This window comes from Heptranchias perlo, chromosome 7 (assembly GCF_035084215.1).
Source record: "Heptranchias perlo isolate sHepPer1 chromosome 7, sHepPer1.hap1, whole genome shotgun sequence".
Lineage (NCBI taxonomy): Eukaryota > Metazoa > Chordata > Chondrichthyes > Hexanchiformes > Hexanchidae > Heptranchias > Heptranchias perlo.
In genome coordinates, this window is record NC_090331.1 from 75,893,379 (window position 1) to 75,917,721 (window position 24,343).

Genomic DNA, 24,343 nt, shown 5'->3' on the forward strand with positions numbered 1-24,343 from the left:
TAACTTGGTGTTGTAAAATTGTTTACAATTGTCAACCCCAGTCCATCACCGGCATCTCCACATCATTTCATTGCCTTGATCTTGATGCGATGAAAGTTAGGTGGGTTCTATAAAAGATGTGTGATCTGCACCGCCCAGGCAGTGAAGACAAAAGTCTACCCCACCATTTCCTTGGTCTGTGTAAAGGGCCACAATAGATTTACGAGTATTATCTATATTTAATCCAGGGACAAATCAGATCCACACAACGAGCAGCCCATTGATTTAACCTGGGTCAAATAATGCAAACTATTAAAGGTTAGATTGCAGGAGTGGCACTATAGCAATAGCTTGTGGAGAAATTGGTAGCATGTTGCTGAAGTTCCTCCTTGTGTAACCGGCTCAAATTCTTTGATATAGTTACAAATAAAATAGAAAACTGAAAGTCTCTCTGAGCTAAGGATGCATAGAATTACAGCATTACAAACAGAAACAGGCCATTCGGCCCAACAGGTCTGTTCCAGTGTTTATGCTCCACACGAACCTGCTCCCACTCTACTGCATCTAACCTTAATCACACATCCTTCCATTCATTTCTCCCTCATGTATTTATCTAATTTTCCTTTAAATGCAACTATGCTGTTCACCTTAACTTCTCCATATCAAGTTCCTCATTTTTAACACTCTCTGGGTAAAGAAGTTTCTCCTGAATTCCTGAGTGAATTTATTAGTGACTATCTCATATCTATGACCTCTTGTGTTGGACTAATCATAAGTGGAAATGTTTTCTCTATGTCTACCCTATCGAACCCCTTCATAATTATAAAGACCTCGATCAGGTCACCTCGCATTCTTCACTTTTAGTCTTCTAGGGAAAAGAGCTGCAGCCTGTCCAACCTTCTCTGATAGCTCTACCCTCTCACTTCTGGTATCATCCTTGTCAATCTTTTTTGCACGTTCTCCAATATTTGAACTAATTTGGCAGGGGGATGGGCACCAGGATGAAACATAATAGTGATATGGTATTGTCCCGGCGTTCTTGTAAGGATCTTTATTATGCGGTCCACAATTGATCCATTGATTCTCAAGACATTTCACCAAGCCATTATACCAACACAAATCTCATTTCGGGTCACATCAGTAAAAGCAGTCCCAGAGATAGGACAGGGATCATTTGCTTCTTCCTGGGCCTGCTGGGACAGAGATGAATGTTTCAGAGATGAAAGTTTTTTTGTATACCAATACACACCAACAATATTGTTGCCACCATGATGAACAACATACCACAGATGAGAGGGTTGTACCACAATCCGTTTCTCTCTATCTCCTTGGATCATTACTGGATTCACTCTATGGGATTCTTTATCAGCGGTCATCTGTAGGAGAAACAAAGTTTTCATCGCTTACTCCAGCTTTTTCTTCTTCTTTGGTCCTTTGGCACTATTCTCTTTTCTGATTAAATTTTACACATATATTTATAATGATGCTGCTGTTATCTCTTGCCTTGCTTCTTTCAGAAACGTGGATTCAATCCATCTGGACCGGGGGTTTTATCCTCTCTATTTGACTGGTTTGCTATTTTACGACACCGATCAGGCAATCAGCACAGATGTCAGTGCACCCATTCGGGGCCCCCTATTTCCTGGTTATTAATTATAACGATAAGGCAGCACTCTCATGGTGATGTCATATCTGACCAAGTTAGCTGGTCACCTCAAAGGATTAAGGAAGTGCCAGTAAGCCAGCAGGAGCAGCCAGTCAGAAACTCTACCTGTGGTTACAGGGTCATCTTATAACCCAGTACCAAGGGAGCTGCAATGCTACATCCATCGCCCAAAGTCTCCATGAGGATCAGCAACCTTTCACCGCACTTACTCGCACCACCTCGGGAACTCTTAGAAAGACCAGCTGATTTGTTTCAAAAAGACTCACACCATTGACTGTCAAGGAGAAATACCACGGTGTGAAACATTGATGCCACATATTTAATTCACTTGTGCAGAAATTAAATGGTAGAAATTTGTTCGAGTGTAAGCTCAACTGTTCATTTCATGAGGTGTATTAAAATAGTAGCAGACAGATTAGTGGGTATGCATGGTAGTTGAGGTACAGCAGATGTTAATGGAGGGCATGTGTTGATTGTGCCACTGTATTATAAACAATAGGCCAGGACTGTAGGTGAAGGGCTCAGATTACTCACTTCAGCAAATGTCAACTATTGGAGCATGAGCCTTCTTTGCTATAACTTGCCTTCATCCATTTCTTCCGAATGCCATAGGAATTCCCAAAGGAATTTTTGACACAGAGAAAGGATGAGCCATATAGAAATGAGGGTATTTGTGTAATAACAAATCTGCCCTTCAAACTGCTTTGCATAACAATCTGGGACAATAGGGAGTTTATCATTTCATTTCAGATGCTTCCAGTAGGCATTCATACATGAGATGGTGTGAGAAACTACTTTCTTGCATACACAGAATGGGATTGTCTGGTAGAAATCCACTCCTAAGGGGGTGGTAGCTGGATAATGAGTAGTTATACTGGGCAACCCAAGAGCAGGGAAGGAGTAAGGGGAAGAATGACCAAAATTTCTATCCAGGGAGAACACAAAAAGAACAAACACCCACTTTTGCAGGTCTGTTGAAAAAAATTCTGCCAAAGGAAGTAATATGAATTTCAGCTTCGTCCAGGTTCACTGCTTTCTTCCATCAACGATTACATTCAGTATGAATCATTGAGTGAAACTCGATGCATGGCTGACAGTACAATTACCAGTTACACCAGTTACACCAGAACTGGTACTGAGCACTTCAGCTACATCTGTGGCTCCAGACTTAACTTAGTAATAACTTCTGACCCCCTGACTTTTACACTTCCCTCTGGTGGCCCAGTCGTTTACTTGACAGATTGGAACTCTAGGTTCTTTAGCTGCTGTGTGAGCTCTCAGTGGGAGGTACAATGTCTGTGGGCATTGGTGAGAAAGGTTCTAATCAGTTTCACGTTGCAGAAATTAGCCTCATCCTCGGCTCTCACTGAACCAATGAAACTTCTCATGAACATGGAGCAGATTGAGAGCTGGACTTTGTGATAACTCACCACTGATTTAACTGACAGCACATGAAGGAAGGCATTCCATTTTATTTTATTAATCTGATGTGTATTGTGGGAGCTCCGTTGTGGATGTGAAATCTCCCAGTTGGTTAACGTCCTGGGTGTGAGTTATTTCTCATATTGTTTCCCAGAACTGAAAGAGCCCCAGTGATACAGTAATTAGAGAGCAATGTTCTGTTTATTATCCCGGTTCACTTTGAGGTCTGGTATGGAATGTATCACATGATTTAGTTAGTTGGCGTATTGCTGAGCAGTGATGATATCACAAACACCAGTGTAATAAGCTATAGTATGAAATACTAATGATTAAACAATAAACTACTTTCTTATATTTAATTGTGAAACATAATGCTTTAAAATTAAACAGTTTAAGCCATGTGGTATTTTCCTCATGTTTACCACCTTCCTTTGCCCCGATATTTCCGTCCGATCTTCAGTTTTCTTATAACATCTGTAATTTAATCAACAAAACTAATTCAGTAACACGTTCCAATATTTTCCGCTGAATATTAGTAACCATTTTTCTAAGAGGTTTGTGGTGAACATTATTTAGTTAGTGAATGAGCCGAAAATCTCTCCTCAGTAGAATGAATGTGACTGTTTGACTTGGAGCATGTGTAGAACGGGGCTGATATCGGAAAGGACGTGCGTTTCCCACGGGATATTTATGGTGCCACCTTTGGGTTTATCGTTTAATTCTGGAAGTGTCCACTTGCTTTGACCAATAACGAAGTACAGATACATGGAACATTTATAACTCTGTTCACACACAGCTACGTGAGTGAAGGGGAGTTTAAAAGAAATTGGGACTATTGGTTTCATCCTCACACACAAAGATTTATCAAGTCCTCTAATAATGGTAAATGCGAGGAACACAACACTCAATGATTCTTACAACCTATATCCTGGACAGTACAGTCTTTCTATAAGTTGAAAAAGCTCTCTTGGGGTTATTGACTAATGGATTCCACAGGTCTTGTATTCGGTTCTTCGCTGTCATTATAAACAATTTCAAAATAATGTAAAATTTGCTAGTGATACCAAATGTGTGTCCAAAGCTACAGGTAAAGGAGATTCTGGAACACGTTCAATCATTGCAGGGGAACAATCAAAAAACAAATAGAATGCTGAACTATATAGCCGAAACAGAAGAGTACAAGGCAGACAAAGTCATGCTTAAGTCGAACTGTGCTCTGGTCAGACCACACTGCAGAGTACTGCATCCAGTTCTGATCTCTGAGACACAAGGAAGACATTCAAATCATGAAGGCAGTTCAGAAAAAGAGTCTGATCCCTGGTGTCAGAGAATTGAGTGATGATGAATGACTGGAGAACTATTCAACCTTGATAGGAGGCATCTGAGAGGTGACCATATATAGAAAATAAGATATAGAAGATAATATATAGTACAGAAAACAATAAATCCATAATATTACTTAAAACAAAACCATCACAATGGACCATATCAACTTTTAAGGATAGGTTAGTAGGTTAGATAGGTGGCTGAAGACAAGGGGGATAAAGGGATATGGGAATTGGGCGGGCATATGGGATTAGGAGTACTGCTCACATGTCGACTAAATACCAACACAGACCACTTGGGCCGAATGGCCTATTTACAAGTTGTAATTTTATGGAATTCTGCGACCACAGAAAAGGGACAAAAATAAGCACAACTTACTCTTCAAAAAGTGACAAATAATCTCTGGTGATACTTACTAAATCTGTATTTTACTCTCTCCAGTCGTTCCTTCTTCCTCGTGATCTTCGGTGGGATGTTCTTCTTTCCTACCACGTCCCCACCGATAACGTCTCCACCTACCACGTCCCCATCTACCATGTCCCCACCTATCACGTCCCCACCTACCACGTCCCCACCTATTATGTCCCCATCTACCACGTCTCCACCAACGAGGTTCCCACCAACGATGTATTTTTTGCAATGCTTATTTCTTCCTTTTTTGCCATGTTTCTAAATTAAAATGTATCATTTATAGCTTCAGTCAAGAGAAAACAAAGGTTATATTATACAGAGAGTTTTCTAGAACAGAACGTTAATATTAAATGTCTGAACAATTCGCCTCGATACTAACTTGCAGTCAGACCTGTCAAGCGTCCATTTTTAGGCTTCACTTCAGTGTCTCTCCATAGACAGGTTTAAATCTGCATCAGTTGGAAGTGTGTCAGCCTGGTTCAGTAATAGAGTTCCTTCCTCTGAGCCAAATGATCATGGGATCAATCCCCGTTGCAAGAGATGAGCATATAATCTAGCCTAACATTTCAGTGCAGTGCTGAGGGAGTGCTGTATTGTTGGTAATGCCATTCTTTAGATGAGATGTAAAACTGAGACCGTGTCTGCTCATGTAGATGGACATACAAGATCCCGGAGCATTATCCGAAGAAGAGCAGGGAGCTCTCTTGGCCAACATCTGCTCCCTCAACCAGCACCACCAAAGCAGATTCATTGCTCATTTATCTCATTTTCTATTTGTGGGACCTTGTCACGAGCAAGTTAGCCACTACATTGGCTAAAAGAATTAGTGTGCATTGGGGGTTAACCAATCACAGTCATTTGCTTTAAATAGATATTCTGTCAATTGACATTAGTGGGAGGAATATCACAGGCAGTTCACCAATAATTTTCTGGCAAGCCACCTACTGCATGTTAGGCCGTAGCAGTGACAAGGGAACTTAGATATTTCCATCCAATGTTTCCTCAGGGTGTGATTTCCTATTGATATGGGCCAGAATTTCCTGAAACGATGTAACCGGCAAGTTAAGCCAAAATTTACGCCGATCTTCCTGTCGGAGAGTTACGTAAGAATTCTCTCTGGGAATCACATTAGCATACAGCAGAATGTAAAAACCAGCATCAAATAAAGGGAAATCAGTATAATCAATCAGGACCCCACGAAAGTGCTGAACTTACACCATATTCCTTTTTAAGTCCCTCTTTATGTATGAAAATTAAAGTTTGAAGCCATCAAACTATCTTTTGTGCACGTTCGGCACAGCACGTTTAAGAAAATGCAATCATGGAAGTTTTTCAATTCTTAATGCAAATCATTCTGATGCCAGAAAAATGGATTCCCAGATAAAGAAAATTCATTGTAGGTCCCACTGAGGACAATTTTGTAAAAATCACTTGTAAAGTTACCATAAAGCACCAAAATATAAGTTTGGGCCCTGTTGTGCTTCAAATTATAGGTTTGAATTTACAGCCTGTTCAGAACTGGTGTAAATTCAGGAAATTTGCATGAGCTTCATTTTTTATGAAGGCAGAACTATATTAATGAGCAGTGGAGGGTTTCAGCAGAGGTATCACAGAATCATCGCAAAAGATCAAGGAAATTTGGGCATAGCCTAAGGAAAGGGCGTAAGTGACTTGCACGATCTTTTGCGCTGAAAATCAGCATTACGCCGTACTTACTCTGTTGTTTCAGGAAATTGCAGGTCATTATTTCAATGAGCACTAAATTCAACCAAAAAAATCTGTGATTTACCTCTAATGATTCAATGCTTTCCGATGATGATTCACTACTTTCTGATGATGATGATGGTGGTTGAGTTGATCGAGTTGATGTTGATGTTGGCATTGTTGTCGATTTTGTTGTTGGTGCTGGAGTAGTTGTAGTTGTTGTTGTTGTCGTTGTTGTTGTCGTTGTCGTTCTTTGAGTTGTTGTCGTCGTTGTTGTTGGTGCTGTGGTTGTTGTTGCTGTGGTTGTTGTTGATTCTGGGGTTGTTGTTGTCGTTGTTGTTGTTGTTGATGGGGTTGTTATTGGTGCTGTAGTTGCTGTTGTTCTTTCACTGGTTACAGGCACTGTGGTTGTTGACAAATTTGTGTTCATGCATTGTTGTTGAACACTCACGATCGCTTCACCTTCAATCATCACCCGGCTCATGCAAGTAGCAGTTACCTACAGATATAGAGACTTGTTTGGTAATTCAGTACCAGTGTTCCTAAACAGAGTGAATTTTGAAATAGTGAGTGGGCATCAACAATGGAATATTGAACTAATGATCACAGGTATGAGTGCCAGGATACTGTTAACATCCAGGGGTTTTATTAACACAGGTCATTGTTTTATCATCAGGGTAAATGTTACATTGCACATTAATGTGATATTGTGATAGTTCTGCAGTGAAGGAGACTTTACAAGCTGCTCAGTGAGGGGGATCGACTCTGTATTATTCTTTTTCAGATCCCTGAGCTCCACTGCCACATCTGGGATACTCTGTGGGAAGGGACGGCAGGCCTACCCAAAGACAAATTGTAGATTACAGATGGGACTATGTCATCTGACATCTTTCCCATCCTTAATACCTAAACAACACCAGGCGTCAGGAATTCCCATTGCATTCTGATGTGCAGCATAGCTGAAGCTTCAAAAGTGATACGAGATCTATGACCACTATAGGGAATTCGAGTTAAATATCCAAACCTTCCTGTGTATTCTTTAAGCTATTTATAGCATCAACAATTCCCTTCATCAGAGCAAAGAATAAGACTACAGACGAGATAAAGGATGGCAACCAAACAAGCAAAGCAATAAACAACCCCCTTTCTGGAGTACAGCCCTCTTGTCAAGCATTTGTTCGAAACACGTTGCATGAGGTTGAAGGTTAAGATTTGAAGATAGCAACCAACTTGTTTGGTGCTTGCCACAAACTGTTCTCCTTAAATCCCTTTCTTAGTTTCTTGCTCAGGCTGATTCTGATGGTGCAAAGCCTCAATTTCCTGTTTTACTCTGAGCTGAACTTCAAACTCCACATTCGTTCCACTCCTGTAATATTGCTCACCTCTTTTCCAATCTCATCTCCACCCATGCCTTTATCACCTCCAGGCTTCATTTCTTCAATGCCTCTGCTATTGGCACCTCAAGCGCAATCCTATGCAAACTCCATCTTATCCAAATTTCCGTTGCTCACGTCCTGTCCTGTACGAATTGTTGTTCATCTGTCATTCCTGTCCTGCTTCCTCAAACCTCAGTCCATTCATTTCAAATCATTGTGGTCGATTTTGAGCGCCTTCGTCTGCCATTAATGACCTCAAAATGGGGTCAGTAGCCTTACCACCAGGTTAACACCGCCGATGCGGCTGGCTCCATTTTGAAATGGGCCTGTCCCCAAAGCCCCTGTCTATTTCAGGTCTTAGGCCCCCCTTAATATGGAAATCAGGGTCCTATGAGGTAAATAGGAGCCTGAATCCATTTTAGGTAGGAACTGATCGGAGTCTGTGCAGTCTAGGCCACTCCCCAACCACACCTTTGGTTACCTAAATCTTCTCCCCGCTCCAGCCTAGTGCAGCACCTTGGCACGTTTTAAAACTTTAAAGCTGTAAGTATGCAAGTATCTAGAAGTCACTGTGCACTGGAAACTTTTCACCTGTCCTAATATCTTCTTATGTGGCTCAGTGTCAAATTTTGTTTGCCTTGGAGTGCCTTGGGATGTTTTACTACATTAATGGCGCTATTTCAATGCAAGTTGTTGTTGTTTTTGTTGAGAGAAGGAGACAGACGCCAGGTAATTTGCAAGAAAAGGGGAGCACGAGTTTGGTGAGGTAACCAAAGGCGTGGTTGAAGTAGTAGCTTTTTCAGGAGGCTTTTGAAGATGAGAGGGCAGCAAAGGCAGAGAGATTTGGCAGGAAATTTCAAGAATGTAAGTTCATGCTGACTGAGGTAATGTGGAGTGAGACGATGGAGGAATTGGTAACAAGGAGGACGATTTAGAATTTTATTTTTTTTTCGTTCATGGGATGTGGGCGTCGCTGTCGAGGCCAGCATTTATTGTCCATCCCTAATTGCCCTTGAGAAGGTGGTAGTGAGCTGCCTTCTTGAACCGCTGCAGTCCGTGTGGTGAAAGTTCTCCCACAGTGCTGTTCGGTAGGGAGTTCCAGGATTTTGACCCAGCGACGATGAAGGAACGGCGATATATTTCCAAGTCGGATTGGTGTGTGACTTGGAGGGGAACGTGCAGGTGGTGTTGTTCCCATGTACCTGCTGCTCTTGTCCTTCTAGGTGGTAGAGGTCTCAGGTTTGGGAGGTGCTGTCGAAGAAGCCTTGTTGAGTTGCTGCAGTGCATCCTGTGGATGGTACACACTGCAGCCACAGTGCGCCAATGGTGAAGGGAGTGAATGTTTAAGGTGGTGGATGGAGTGCCAATCAAGCGGACTGCTTTATGCTGGATGGTGTTGAGATTCTTGAGTGTTGTTGGAGCTGCACCCATCTAGACAAGTGGAGATTATTCCATCACATTCCTGACTTGTGCCTTGTAGATGGTGGAAAGGCTTTGGGGAGTCAGGAGGTGAGTCACTCACCGCAGAATACCCAGCCTCTGACCTGTTCTTGCAGCCACAGTATTTATATTTCTGGTCCAGTTATATTTCTGGTCAATGGTGATACCCAGGATGTTGATGGTGGGGGATTCAGCAATGGTAATGCCGTTGAATGTCAAGGGGAGGAGGTTAGAGTCTCTCTTGTTGGAGACGGTCATTGCCTGGCACTTGTCTGGCACGAATGTTACTTGACACTTATCAGCCCAAGCCTGGATGTTGTCCAGGTCTTGCTGCATGCTGGCACGGACTGCTTCATTATTTGAGGGGTTGCGAATGGAACTGAACACTGTGTAATCATCAGTGAACACCACCATTTCTGACCTTATGGTGGAGGGAAGGTCATTGATGAAGCAGCTGAAGATGGTTGGGCCTAGGACACTGCCCTGAGGAACTCCTGCAGCAATGTCCTGGGGCTGAGATGATTGGCCTCCAACAACCACTACCATCTTCCTTTGTGCTCGGTATGACTCCAGCCACTGGAGAGTTTTCCCCCTGATTCCCATTGACTTCAATTTTACTTGGGCTCCTTGGTGCCACACTCAGTCAAATGCTGCCTTGGTGTCAAAGGCAGTCACTCTCACCTCACCTCTGGAATTCAGCTCTTTTGTCCATGTTTGGACCAAGGCTGTGATGAGGTCTGGAGCCCAGTGGCCCTGGTGGAGCATCGGTGAGCAGGTTATTGGTGAGTAAGTGCCGCTTGATAGCATTGTCGATGACACCTTCCATCACTTTGCTGATGATTGAGAATAGACTGATGGGGCAGTAACTGGCCGGTTTGGATTTGTCCTGTTTTTTGTGGATAAGACATACACTCCTTATTGAACCAGGGCTGATCCCCTGGCTTGTTGGTAATGGTAGAGTGAGGAATATACTGGGCCATGAGGTTACAGATTGTGCTGGAATACAATTCTGCTGCTGCTGGTGGCCCACAGTGCCTCATGGATGCCCAGTTTTGGGCTGCTACATCTGTTCTGAATCTATCCCATTTAGCACGGCAGTAGTGCCACACAACACATTGGATGGTGTCCTCAGTGCAAAGACGGAACTTCATCTCCACGAGGACTGTGCGGTGGTCACTCCGACCAATACTGTCATGGACAGATGCATTTGCGACAGGGAGTTAGCAAGGACGAGGTCACGTGGAGTGAATCGAATTGGCTGAAGACTGGCTTCTGTGATGGTGGGGATATCGGGAGGAGGCCGAGATGGATTATCCACTCGGAAGTTCTGGCTGATGATGCTTGCAAACGCTTCAGCCTTGTCTTTTGCACTCATGTGCTGGACTCTGCCACCATTGAGGATGGGGATGTTTACAGAACCTCCTCTTCCCGTTAGTTGTTAAATTGTCCACCACCACACTGGATGTGGCAGGACTGCTGAGTTTTTATCTGATCCGATGGTGTTGGTTCGCTCACCTCCTGCTGCAGGCCCAATCTGGCAGCTATGTCCTTCAGGACTCGGCCACCTCGGTCAGTAGTGGTGCTACCGAGCCACTCTTGGTGATGGACATTGAAGTCCCCCACCCAGAGTACATTCTGTGTCCTTGCTACCCTCAGTGCTTCCTCCAAATCATTGCAAATCATTGCACAGGGGGTCAGGGAGCCAGTGAAGGTCAACAAGAACAGGAGTGATAGATAAGTGGGATTTATTACATGATGAAGATTCAGTTGGCAGAGTTCTGGAATAGTCACTGCAGAGGGAGGCAGAAAGACCATTATTAGAGAGGGAGAAAGAAAGAACCAACCAATGTCATTGGAAAGAAAGACTAAGGCCGGGAGACATCGAGTGCACAACATAGAGTTCCACCTCCAGTGTGTATATCTGACTATCTGTAGAACACGTTTATATACATATAGGTGTCAGCCAACATCTACCACAGTGAAAGAGAAACTTTCTAATTCTAAGGGAGTGGGTGATGTATTAGAGGCATGAGTTGGAGGAACATCGAGTTCTCAGAAGGTCGAAGGACTGGAAAAGGTTACAGAGATAGGGAGGGGTGAGACCATGAATTTTAAATTGGAGGCGTTGGGAGATTGGGAGCCAATGCAGGTCAGCAAGCTGATGGGTGAGTGGAACTTAATGCGAAATAGGATATCGGCAGCAGAGTTTATAAATAAGCTGAAGTTCAGCTCAGGTTCAAATCGGACCCCGTCATTGCAAACAGTCTGGTACAGCCTGAATCATTGGCTGGGAAGGGGAATGGAATCGGTCCCAAGGTTATATGGGGGAGGGGGGCGAAGACAAATTGCTTCAGTCGTCACAATGGTTAACTGAAGGAAATTGCGGCTCATCCAGGACTGGATGTTGGACAAGCAGTCTGACAACACAGAGGCAGTGGAAGGTTCGAGAGAGGTGGTGGAGAGGTAGAGCTTAGTATTGTCAGCGTACATGTGGAACTTGACGCATGTCATCGGACGATGTCGTCGACGGCAGCATGTAGATGAGGAAGAGGAGGTGACCAAGGATAGGTCCTTGGGAGATTCCAGAGGTAACTGTGCGGAAGTGGGAACAGAAACCATTGCTGGAGATGCTCTGGCTACTATTGGATAGGTAAGAGAGGAACTAATCGAGGCCAGTCCCATTCAGCTACACGACAGAGAAGAGGCATTGAGGAGGATGGTGTGGTCAACTTGTGTTAAAATCAGGGTTGTAGATTATAGTATAATTGCCCTGTCTCTTGTGTTCACTGAGGCTCCAGGCTGACAGCACAGCCTTGCAAAATTACCCCGAAAATGCTGAGACGCAGGTGGGTGATTTATTGGTTTCTGCTGTGTGGGGGCCAGTGAGAAATATCAGCCAATAGAGGACTAAACTTCAAATATTCCATGATTTCATGGTCGCTCATTGTGCCATTTTACCATCACACTAAAGCCTCCAATCTAAGGATTAATTACAGGGGAGAAGCAAATGGCAAACTTTGTAATACTCACAGCATTCGGCAAAGGTTTCAGTGCACATTGTGTCGGATCGAGTCCGGAACTTTTGAGACACGTAGTTTCCTGGACATCAATATCTAAATCCAACTGGGTAATGCCTTCTCCAACACTAACCTGACCAAAGGAATAACATTACACTTGTGTCACGCAACAGAAACTTAATGAAGGACATTTGAGATAATACATATCAAAAATAATATGTTGTCAGACAGAAATATTATTATTTTGCTGTACATTATTATGCTCCTGTGATGCACCTTGGGACGTTTTATTGTGTTAAAAACAATATATGTGCAAGTTGTTGTATTATAGTCAGGTAGTAGAAATTTGTACCAAGTTATTGTGATGGTTGTTTGATTTCTCTAAATTATGCAGTGAGCAGAGAGATTCATGGGAATGATTTATTAACATGTTTACATTTATGGTAACACCAATTGATCTCCTTTGGCACTGCACACAGCGATTCAAGGCTGGACAGTGTGGACAATACACTGTAAAACAGTCGACGGCAGAAGATCCTATCACCATAAAATGATCAAACAATATCACAATAAAGTGGAGAACTTAAATCAGAACAGAATGTGTTACTGTTTTTTCAAACCATTCTGTTACAACAGGAGAACTGAACCCACAGAAACTCGCACAAACCACAAGAACGATGACTCACAGCTGCCAACTAGTTGATCAATATCACAGCACAGCTGAGACAGCACAATTGAATTAATAAATTGATAAAGTAGCAGGAACCACTGATGACGACGTATTTGCCACTTCTGTCTGCCAACCCCCCTACATCACCACACAGAAAGATGTGAGACTGGCGAGATGAATATCGGAACATAGGAACAGGAGTAGGCCGTTCAGCCCCTCGTGCCTGCTCCGCCATTTGATAAGATCATGGCTGATCTGTGATCTAACTCTATATACCCACCTTTGGCCCATATCCCTTCATAATTTTGATTTCCAAAAAGCTATCTATCTCAGATTTAAATTTAGCAATTGTGCTAGTATCAATTGCCGTTTGCGGAAGAGAGTTCCAAACTTCTACCACCCTTTGTGTGTAGAAATGTTTTCTAATCTCACTCCTGAAAGGTCTGGCTCTAATTTTTAGACTGTGCCCCCTACTCCTAGAATCCCCAACCAGCGGAAATAGTTTCTCTCTATCCACCCTATCTGATCCCCTTAATATCTTATAAACTTCGATTGGATCACCCCTGAACCTTCTAAACTCTAAAGAATACAACCCCAATTTGTGTAATCTGTCCTCGTAACTTAACCCTTGAAGTCCGGGTATCATTCTAGTAAACCTACGCTGCACTCCCTGCAAAGCCAATATGTCCTTCCGAATGTGCGGTGCCCAGAACTGCTCACAGTACTCCAGGTGCGGACTAACCAGGATTTTGTATAGCTGCAGCATAACTTCTGCCCACTTTGTACTCTAGTCCTGCAGATATAAAGGCCAGCATTCCATTAGCCTTCTTGATTATTTTCTGCACTTGTTCATAACACTTCAATGATCTATATACCTGAACCCCCTAAGTCCCTTTGGACATCCACTGTTTTTAACTTTTTACCATTTAGAAAGTACCCTGTTCTATCCTTTTTTGATCCAAAGTTGATGACTTCACATTTGTTTGCATTGAATTCCATTTGCCACAGTTTTGCCCATTCACCAAATCTATCAATATCGCTTTGTAATTTTATGTTTTCATCTACACTGCTTACAATGCCACCAATCTTTGTGTCATCGGCAAACTTAGATATGAGACTTTCTATGCCTTCATCTGAGTCGTTAATAAATATTGTGAATAATTCAGGCCCCAAGACAGATCTCTGCGGGACTCCACTAGTCACATCCTGCCAATGTGAGTACCTACCCATTATCCCTACTCTCTGTCGCCTTTCGCTCAGCCAATTTCCTAACCAAGACCATACTTTTCCCATGATTCCATGGGCTTCTATCTGAGCTCACAATCTATTATGTGGGACCTTATTAAATGCCTTCTGGAAGTCCATACAAATAACATCCATTGACATTCCCCTGTCCACTACTTTAGTCACCTCCTCAAAAAATTCAATCAGGTTTGTCAGGCACGACCTACCTTTCACAAATCCATGCTGGCTCTCTCTGATTAACTGAAAATTCTCGAGCTGTTCAGTCACCCTGTACTTAATTATAGACTCCAGCATTTTCCCCACAACAGATGTTAGACTAACTGGTCTATAATTCCCTGGTTTCACTCTCTCTCCTTTCTTAAAAAGCGGAGTGACATGTGCAATTTTCCAATCCAGAGGGACAATTCCTGAATCTAGAGAACTTTGAAAGATTATAGTTAGGGCATCTGCAATGTGCTCACCTACTTCCTTTAAAACCCTGGGATGGAAACCATCTGGTCCTGGGGATATGTCACTCTTTAGTGCTATTATTTTCTTCATTCCTGTTGCTTTACTTATATTAATTTTATCGACTCCCTGTCCCCGATTCAATATTAGTTTCCTTGGGATTTCCAGCATGCTATCCTCTATTTCTACTGTAAATACTGACGCAAAGTAATCGTTCAACATGTCCGCCATTTCCCCATTGTCAATGACAATATCCCCACTTTCAGTTTTTAAGGGGCCAACACTGCTCCTGACCACCCTCTTTTTCCTAATGTAACTACAAAAGTTCTTTGTATTGGTTTTGATATCCCTTGCAAGTTTCTTTTCAGACTCTCTTTTTGTAGCTCTTACTATCTGTTTTGTGACCCTTTGTTGATCTTTGTATCTTTCCCATTTGCCAGAATCTGTGCCATTTTTTGCCTTTTTGTATGCCCTTTCCTTATGTCTTATACTGTCCCTTACCTCTTTCGTTGTCCATGGATGTTTTTTTTGGCAGGTAGAATTCTTGCCCCTCAGTGGTATAAACCGATTTCATATCCCGTTAAATGTTTCTTTAAACATTTCCCACTGATCATCAGTCGTTTTACCCATTAACAGATTTGCCCAGTTTACTGTGGACAGTCTCTGTCTCATCCCATTGAAGTCGGCCTTACCCAAGTCTAGAATCTGAGCAACTGACTCACTTTTTTCCCTTTCAAACACTACATTGAACTCGATCATGTTATGATCGCTATTAGATAGATGTTCGCATACAGTTAAGGCGTTAACTAAATCTGGTTCATTACTCATTACTAAATCTAGTATGGCTTGCCCCCTTGTTGCCTCCAGGACATACTGCTGCAGAAAACTATCCCGAACACACTCAAGAAATTCACTACCTTTCTGACAGTTGCCAGTCTGCTTTTCCCAATCTATGTGAAGGTTAAAGTCTCCCATTAAGACCACTATGCCTTTCTTACACGCCAGTCTAATCTCTGAATTTATACAATCTAGCACTTCAGAGCTGCTGCCAGGGGTCCTATACACAATTCCCACTATAGTCTTAGATCCTTTCCTATTTCTCACTTCAACCCATAAGTTCTCTGTTGGCTGCTTACCTCTCGTTATATCCTCCTTTATCATTGAAGTGACTTCATCTCTAATCATTAAGGCTACTCCTCCCCCTCTTCCATTTTCCCTGTCTCTCCTGTAGACCTTATATCTCGGTATATTTAGTTCCCAATCCTGACCATCCTGCAGCCATGTCTCAGTGATAGCTTTCATGTCATACCCTCCAATTTGAATTTGAACCTGTAGTTCATTTAATTTATTCCTTATACTCTGTGCATTTGTATATAGAACTCTTAGTTGGGCCACACACCCTAGCCTGATCTTCAGCATTGATGCTGGGTTAATCGTCTTACACCTTCTAGTTTTCACTTTATCTGTAGTGTCTAAAGTACATTTTCTTTCTGTTGCTCTACGCTTTTCTCTTCCGCTGGAAATCCCAACAGTTTTTCGGAGTGTACAACCAAAGTAAAGTACGCCTCCATGCTGCAGACCTGCTTGCTGTGCAACTGTTGTAAGTAAGAACATAGGAAATAGGTGCATGAGTAGACCATATGGTCCCTCGAGCCTGCTCTGCCATTCAGTAGGATCATGGCTGATCTTGTACCTCAACTCCACTTTCCCACCCTATCCCCATATCACTTGATTCCCTTTGTGTCCAAAAATCTATCAATCTCAGTCTTCAATATACTCATCGAATGAGCATCCACAGCGCTCTGGGGTAGAGAATTCCTCAAATTCACAAACCTCTGAGTGAAGAAAGATGTCCTCATTTCGGTGCTAAATGGCCGACACCTCATCCTGAGACAATGATCCCTAGTTCTAGACTCCCCAGCCAGGGGAAACAGACTCCCAGTATCTACCATGTCAAGCCCTCTTAGAATTTTCAATTAGATCACCTCTCATTCTTCTAAACTCCAGAGAATATAGGCCCATTCTACTCAATCTCTCTTCATCGGACAACTCTCTCATTCCAGGAATCAATCTCGTGAAGTTTCTTGCACCCATTCATGGCAAATATATCCTTCCTTGGGTAAGGAGACCAAAACTGTACACAGTATTCCATGTCTCACCAGAACCCTGTATAATTGCTGCAAGAACTCCTTACTCTTATACTCCAACCCTCTTGCAATAAAGGTTAACATACCATTGCCTTCCTAATCACTTGTTGTACCTACATGTTAAGTTTCTGTGATTCATGTACAAGGACACCCAAATCCTTCTGAATACCAACATGTTTTAGTCCCTCGTCTTTTATAAAATATTCTGCTTTTATATTCTTCCTACCAAAGTGGATAATTTCAAATTTCCTCTCATTATACTCCATCTGCCACCTTCTCACCCACTCACTCAACCTGTCTATATCCCTTTGCAGTGTCTTTGCGTCCTCCTCACAGCTTACTTTCCCACCTTGCTCTCTATCGTCTGCAAACTTGGATACATTACACTTGGTCCCCTTATCGAAGTCATTGATATATATTGTAAACAGCTGAGGCCCAAGCACTGATCCTTGCAGCACCCCACTAGTTACAACCTGCCAATCCGAAAAGTAGGGCCCGAAATGTCATTTCCCAGTGGTAATTGCTCTTCAAGATATTGATTGCTTTTGGGAAATAGGCAATTCAACCAGGGCGTACCGAAGGAATGAAAGTTTTGTCATTGGCCCCTCCCATCATTACATGGAATTACATCGAATGTACAGCACAGAACCAGGCCATTCGGCCCACAGGTCCATGCCGGTGTTTATGCTTGACACTAACCTCCTCCCCCCTTACTTCATCTAATCATATCAGCGTTTCATGGGCGAAAATGGGGAGTGTTTGAAGGTAAATGGGACAGGCCATAAAAAATCAAAAAGTTAAAATTTACCCACAGCACACTCCCGAACTTTTTAGATTCGAAATATAAGAAAAATAAGATGCCAGATGAAGTCAAGAGATTCAAGCATCAATGCATCTAGTGGACAAAGCCTGCAACTACCCTGTGACAGGCAACAGACACCATACCAAAATTGCATTCCAAAATGTTGATATACCATTTTAACATTGTAAATTTTAAAATAAAAGCATAACCAAAATTTATTCGAACAAGAATATAGTGAGGGGTTTAGCATCTTTGAAAGTAGATAAATCAACAGGCCTGGATGTAATGTTCCCCAGCCAGTTAAGAGAAACAAGGGAGGAAATAGCAGAGACTCTGACCATCATTTTCCAATGTTCTCTGGCGACAGGTGTGGTGCCGGAGGATCGGAGGACTGCTAACATTGTACCGTTGTTTAAAAAGGGAGAACGAGACCGACCGAGTAATTATAGGCCAGTCAGTCCAACCTCGATGGTGGCCAAATTATTGGAATCGATTCGAAGGAACAGCATAAATCGTCATTTATAAAATACAGGTTAATCAAGGACAGTCAGCATGGATTGGTTAAGGGAAGGTCATGTCTGACTAACTTGATTGAATTTCTTGAGGAGGTAACAAGGAAATCAATTTGATGTAGTGTATATGGATTTTAGCAAGGCTTTTGACAACGCCCCTCATGGCAGACTGGTCAAAAAAGTAAAAGCCCATGGGATCCAAGGGAAAATGGCTCGTTGGATCCAAAATTGGCTCAGTGGCAGGAAGCAAAGAGTAACGGTTGATGGGTGCTTTTGCGAATGGAATGGTGTTTCCAGTGGGGAACTGCAAGGCTCAGTACTGGGTCCGTTGTTTTTGTGGTATATATGAATGATTTGGACTTGAATGTTGGGGAGCTTGATCAAGAAGTCTGCAGATGATACAAAAATTGTCCGTGTGGTTGATATTGAGGAGGAAAGCTGTAGACTGTCGGAAGATATGAAGTGAAATTTGAGATGGAGCCAACACAGCAACTCAACAAATTCCAATCAGCAGGGTAGTAGCTAAGCTGGACCTAAAAATTAGCCAGTTAAAATTATTTTAATCTTATGTAATTTAATATAAGTAAATTAACAAAGACAAGCAGCCAGTCAATGGGCAGCAGCAGAGATAATCCAAAGAAGTATAATTTTGAGAAATAATTTTTATGATATGTTACTTTTCATTATAGAAACAAAAATACAGTTTTATAATCTAAGTAGGCAGGCAAATGCAGCCAATAGTGAGAGAGGCAGCAGGAAATGAAAAGGGCAGATATATCAGTCAAGGGCAGGATGATGGAGGAACAATTAAAGAGCGATTTGAGGAGCAAAGCACATTTCAAGGCTGGACAGAAATGAAGCAGGAACAGTGGAGTCAAATTGGAAGTTGCAGCAAATGTCGGGCAAGTGAGGTGGGAAACTCTCACCACAGCAGGGAGGCAGCAGCGATAGCACCATACAGCGGGAGACATGAAGAAAATTACCTGACAGTATGGAGGATTTCTGAGGGGAAAGTGGAAGATCGGACTGGAAAACAAGAAGCAGTAAGGCTCAACCCAAAGTTTGAGCACCACAGGGAAGAGGCGGGTGGGTGACTGATCACAGGAATGAGAAGCATGGATGGGGACATTTGAGAGGAAGTTTGAAACATACATATAAAAATATAAATAAAAAGTTACAAATTTGAGAAACTAAATGACTCACTTCGACGGCCAGAACAGCAAGATGGTGGAGATGGACTTCAGCAAATTAAGAATTACTCCACAGCGGTACCTGGTGGCCAGAGCTGGTCACTACAGCCTCCTGGAATGGAACTCCAGCCTCGCAGCAGTTATTTTTACATAGGATTTTAGAGCACAGAAATAGGCCATTTGGCCCAACATATCTATGCCAGTGCTTATGCTCCAGGTGAGCCTCCTCCACCTTACTTCATCGCACCGTATCAACATACCCTTCTATTCCTTTCTCCCTCATGTGCTTATCTCACTTCTCCTTTTGCCACTGGAAGTGTTATGTCAACTTTTAAACTTGAAATTTCCTCTCTAAACATTATAATTGGATCTCCATATCAAGCTTCCCTGAAGGTGAATGGGAAGCTCGATATGGAGATCCAATTATAATTTCAAGTTTAGAAGCTGACATGAAATAATGAAAAAAGAAATGTGACAACAGGAAGTAGTTAGTTGACAGAAAATGCATTCAAACACAAGATTTTTAGTAAGATATACGTAGCTAATTATACCATTTCAAACAGTGTGGATTGGATTCTTCTAAAAGACGACAAATTATTATTTTCTATCTCAACAGTGGTTTGATTCTCAAAGTAAAATACAATGCAATGCAACAGAAGAAATTCATAGTAATAACATTTATATCTGGGCAAGAGAAAACAATCAGTTGGATTTGATGGTACTTACTCGTTTTACTTCACACCTGGTCACACGGAAGAGGTTACTAATTGTGGAATCTTCATTCACCTTTGTAATCGTAGCATTTAAAACTATGTTAATCCTTGAAAAGGTAATACCGCTACATGACTGACCTGAATCAAAAAGCAATGGGGTTTAAGGATCAATACATTTTTGAAGTTGTCATTTGGTTTAACATCAACTGATCATCAGAACAACAAATCATACTCTAATCATTTGACAGCACACTTCAATACTTGCCAGAACAGTAGAGGATCTGGACTGCAGCAAAAATGAAGATCATGAGTTTCATTTTGCCTGTATGGATTAATGGAGGACACTTCTAGTTCGTTCTTCTCTCTGTCTGTTGTCTGGTTCTGTTCAATGTTTTTTACTTCAGATCATGCAAAACAGTACCGCAAATTACGGAACAATGATGTAATCAGACCACAATCACTCCCGTCAGTTCTTGCAAAATCTTACCAGTTGGTCTTCTAAAAGTATTATTGGGTGTTGCAATATGTTTTGTAAGGAATGATGTGTGTCAATTTCCAGTTTCATAATCAATACATTCCAGGCTGCTAATTATTTTGGTAACCTTGCAAATTATTTATGATGAACTGTGACGGAAGGAAGGAATGCTGAACTTTCATATTTAAATGAATAAACTCGGAGACATGGAATCATAGAATCATAGCATGATACAGCACAGAAGGAGGCCATTTGGCCCATCGTGCCTGTGCCAGCTCTTTGAAAGAGCAATCCAATTAGTAACATTCCCCTGCTCTTTCCCCATAGCCCTGCAAATTTTTCCCTTTCAAATATTTATCCAATTCCCTTTTGAAAGCTATTATTAAATCTGCTTCCACCACCTTACCAGCAAGTGCATTCCAGATCACAACAACACGTTGCATAAATATTTTGTTCCCCATTTCGCCTCGAGTTCTTTTGCCAATTACCTAAGATCTGTGTCCTCTGGTTACCGACCCGTCTGCCACTTGAAACAGTTTCTCCTTATTTACTCTACCAGAACCCTTCGTGATGTTGAACACCTCCATCAAATCTCCGCTAAACCTTCTCTGCTCGAAGGAGAACAACTCCAGGTTCTCTAATCTCTCCACGTAACTGAAGTCTTTTATCCCTGGTACCATTCTAGTTGATCTCTTCTGCACCCTCTCTAAGGCCTTGACATCCTTCCATTCGGCACTTCTGGCTGAAGAAAAGGCTGATAAGCGTTTGCAACCATCTTCAGCCAGAAGTGCTGAGTGGATGATCCATCTCGGCCTCCTCCCGATATCCCCACCATCACAGAAGCCAGTCTTCAGCCAATTCGATTCACTCCATGTGATATCAAGAAACGGCTAAGTGCACTGGATACAGCAAAGGCTATGGGCCCCGACAACATCCCGGCTGTAGTGCTGAAGTCTTGTGCTCCAGAACTAGCCGCATCTCTAGCCAAACTGTTCCAGTACAGCTACAACAGTGGCATCTACCCGGCAATGTGGAAAATTGCCCAGTTATGTCCTGTCCACAAAAAGCAGGACAAATCCAATCCGGCCAATTACCGCCCCATCAGCCTACTCTCAATCATCAGCAAAGTGATGGAAGGTGTCGTCAACAGTGCTATCAAGCGGCACTTACTCACCAATAACCTGCTCACCGATGCTCAGTTTGGGTTCTGCCAGGACCACTCGGCTCCAGACCTCATTACAGCCTTGGTGCAAACATGGAAAAAAAAGAGCTGAATTCCAGAGGTGAGGTGAGAGTGACTGCCCTTGATATCAAGGCAGCATTTGACCGAGTGTGGCACCAAGGAGCCCGAGTAAAATTGAAGTCAATGGGAATCAGGAGGAAAACTCTCCAGTGGCGGGAGTCATACCTAGCACAAAGTAAGATAGTAGTGTTTGTTGGAGGCCAATCATCTCAGCCCCACGACAACGCTGCAGGAGTTCCTCAGGGCAGTGTCCTAGGCCCAACCATCTTCAGCTGCTTCATCCATGACCTTCCATCCATCATAAGGTCAGAAATGGGGATGTTCGCTGATGATTGCACAATGTTCAGTTCCATTTGCAACCCCTCAGATAATGAAGCAGTCTGTGCCTGCATGCAGCAAGACCTGGACAACATCCAGGCTTGGGCTCATTAGTGGCAAGTAAGATTCGCGCCAGACAAATGCCAGGCAATGACCATCTCCAACAAGAGAGAATCTAACCACCGCCCCTTGACATTCAACAGCATTACCATTGCTGAATCCCCCATCATCAACATCCTGGGTGTCACCATTGACCAGAAACTTAACTGGACCAGCCACATAAATACTGTGGCTACAAGAGCAGGTCAGAGGCTGGGTATTCTGCGACGAGTGACTCACCTCCTGACTCCCCAAAGCCTTTCTACCATCTACAAGGCACAAGTCAGGAGTGTGATGGAATACTCTTCACTTGCCTGGATGAGTGCAGCTCCAACAACACTCAAGAAGCTCGACACCATCCAGGACAAAGCAGCCCGCTTGATTGGCACCCCATCCACCACCCTAAACATTCACTCCCTTCACCACCGGCGCACTGTGGCTGCAGTGTGTACCATCCACAGGATGCACTGCAGCAACTCGCCAAGGCTTCTTCGACAGCACCTCCCAAACCCACGACCTCTACCACCTAGAAGGACAAGAGCAGCAGGTACATGGGAACAACACCACCTGCACGTTCCCCTCCAAGTCACACACCACCCCAACTTGGAAATATATTGCTGTTCCTTCATCATCGCTGGATCAAAATCCTGGAACTCCCTTGCTAACAGCACAGTGGGAGAATCTTCACCACACGGACTGCAGCGGTGCAATAAGGCGGCTCACCACCACCTTCTCAAGGGCAATTAGGGATGGGCAATAAATGCTGGCCTCGGCAGCGACGCCCACATCCCATGAACAAATAAAAAAAGTGTTGTGGGGGGAGATGCTTCTCGGGGTGGGGTCTCCTTACACCAGGAGTACACACTCACTCAGTTCGGACCCAGGATATTCCTGGAGCCGAGTGTGTTGAGGTGTGCCGTTCTCTAGATAGCTGAAATAGACCTCATTGGTGAAAGGAAATGCTTCGACCCCGGAAGAAATGGAATATTTTGAAAAAAAAATTGCTAATCGGCCCCTTTGCTCAGGGAACCAGGGAGGACGTAGTGCTGAAGAGCAAAATTAGTTTCAACAGGCTATTGAACTACAGAAGTATCACTATTAAAGTCCACATATTGATCAAGAATGGCCAATTTTCCCTTCTTAACACAGATACACTGAGCCTAATTTTAGCACTAGTATTACTGCCCTGATTTAGTTTACCTAACTAATCACCGATAGGCGGTCAAAACGAAGGCCTTCTGTATGACTCACTTGCTCACTGCTGTAACCAAGTGAGGCATTAAACAGTCTGTTTCATGTATGTTGTATTCAGGTCTCCTTGTATAGAGATTTGTAAATTCCTGTGATTGATGAGCTGGAATTCCTGATCAACATTCAGATCAGATTAAATTCCTATTCATTCATACAATAGTTCTATATTCGCAATCTTTCTGAATCTGCAGCAGATGTGCTTCAGAAAGCCTAACGTAGATGGGCAAGAATTATTAAGGCTCTTTTAAACTCCATATGGAATGGGCAAAGGAATCAGACTCTCCTGAATTTGAAGAGTGGTCAAAGTGAAGGAAACAATAACAAGACAGAAAATAAATTCAGGCAATGAAAACAAATATAAAAAGACTCATTAAACGTAATTAAATAGTGATGTGTGAATGTTAGATATAATTAGAATAAAATGCTGGAATTGGAAACATGTGTAATAGAAGAAAATGATGTTGTCATAGGGATTATAAAAACATGGCGCACTCCAGAGGATGAGAGTGAATTTAATATGTCGGGATATAGGGTGTTTAGGAAAGATAAAGATGAGAAGGGAGAAGGAAAGAGAGATTTCTATGTTCCACAATAATTTGGAAGGTGAGGAGACTGAAATATTGGCCTCGATTTTCATGGGAGGGTGGGAAGGGTGCGAGGGAGCCCAGATGAGGGTGACAAACCCGGCAAGTCCGGAGACATGGAGGCCCTGCCGTCACTTAAATAAATGTATGCAGGGTCCCACTGGAGAGAGCTTTAAATGTTCCGCATAACTTGGAAGGTGAGGAGATGGAAATATCATCTCAGAAGGCAAAAAACCATGAAACAGATTGGCTGCAGCTAAAAAGGCGACAGAGGACACGATTCTACAGAATTGGAAGCAATAAAAC

General features: G+C 42.8%; 1 protein-coding gene across 1 annotated transcript; it reads right to left on the reverse strand.

Annotated features, from left to right (window-relative positions):
- Positions 1–1,657: 1,657 nt before the first annotated feature.
- LOC137323362 (salivary glue protein Sgs-3-like) lies at positions 1,658–20,451 on the reverse strand. The gene is made up of 5 exons (XM_067986849.1): positions 20,333–20,451; positions 20,081–20,205; positions 12,355–12,474; positions 6,594–7,007; positions 1,658–3,541 (listed from the first exon to the last, which is right to left on the reverse strand). Exons 1-5 carry the CDS (start codon positions 20,382–20,384, stop codon positions 3,533–3,535), a joined length of 720 nt encoding a protein of 239 aa, XP_067842950.1. The 5' UTR covers positions 20,385–20,451; the 3' UTR covers positions 1,658–3,532.
- Between the last annotated feature and the right edge of the window lie 3,892 nt (positions 20,452–24,343).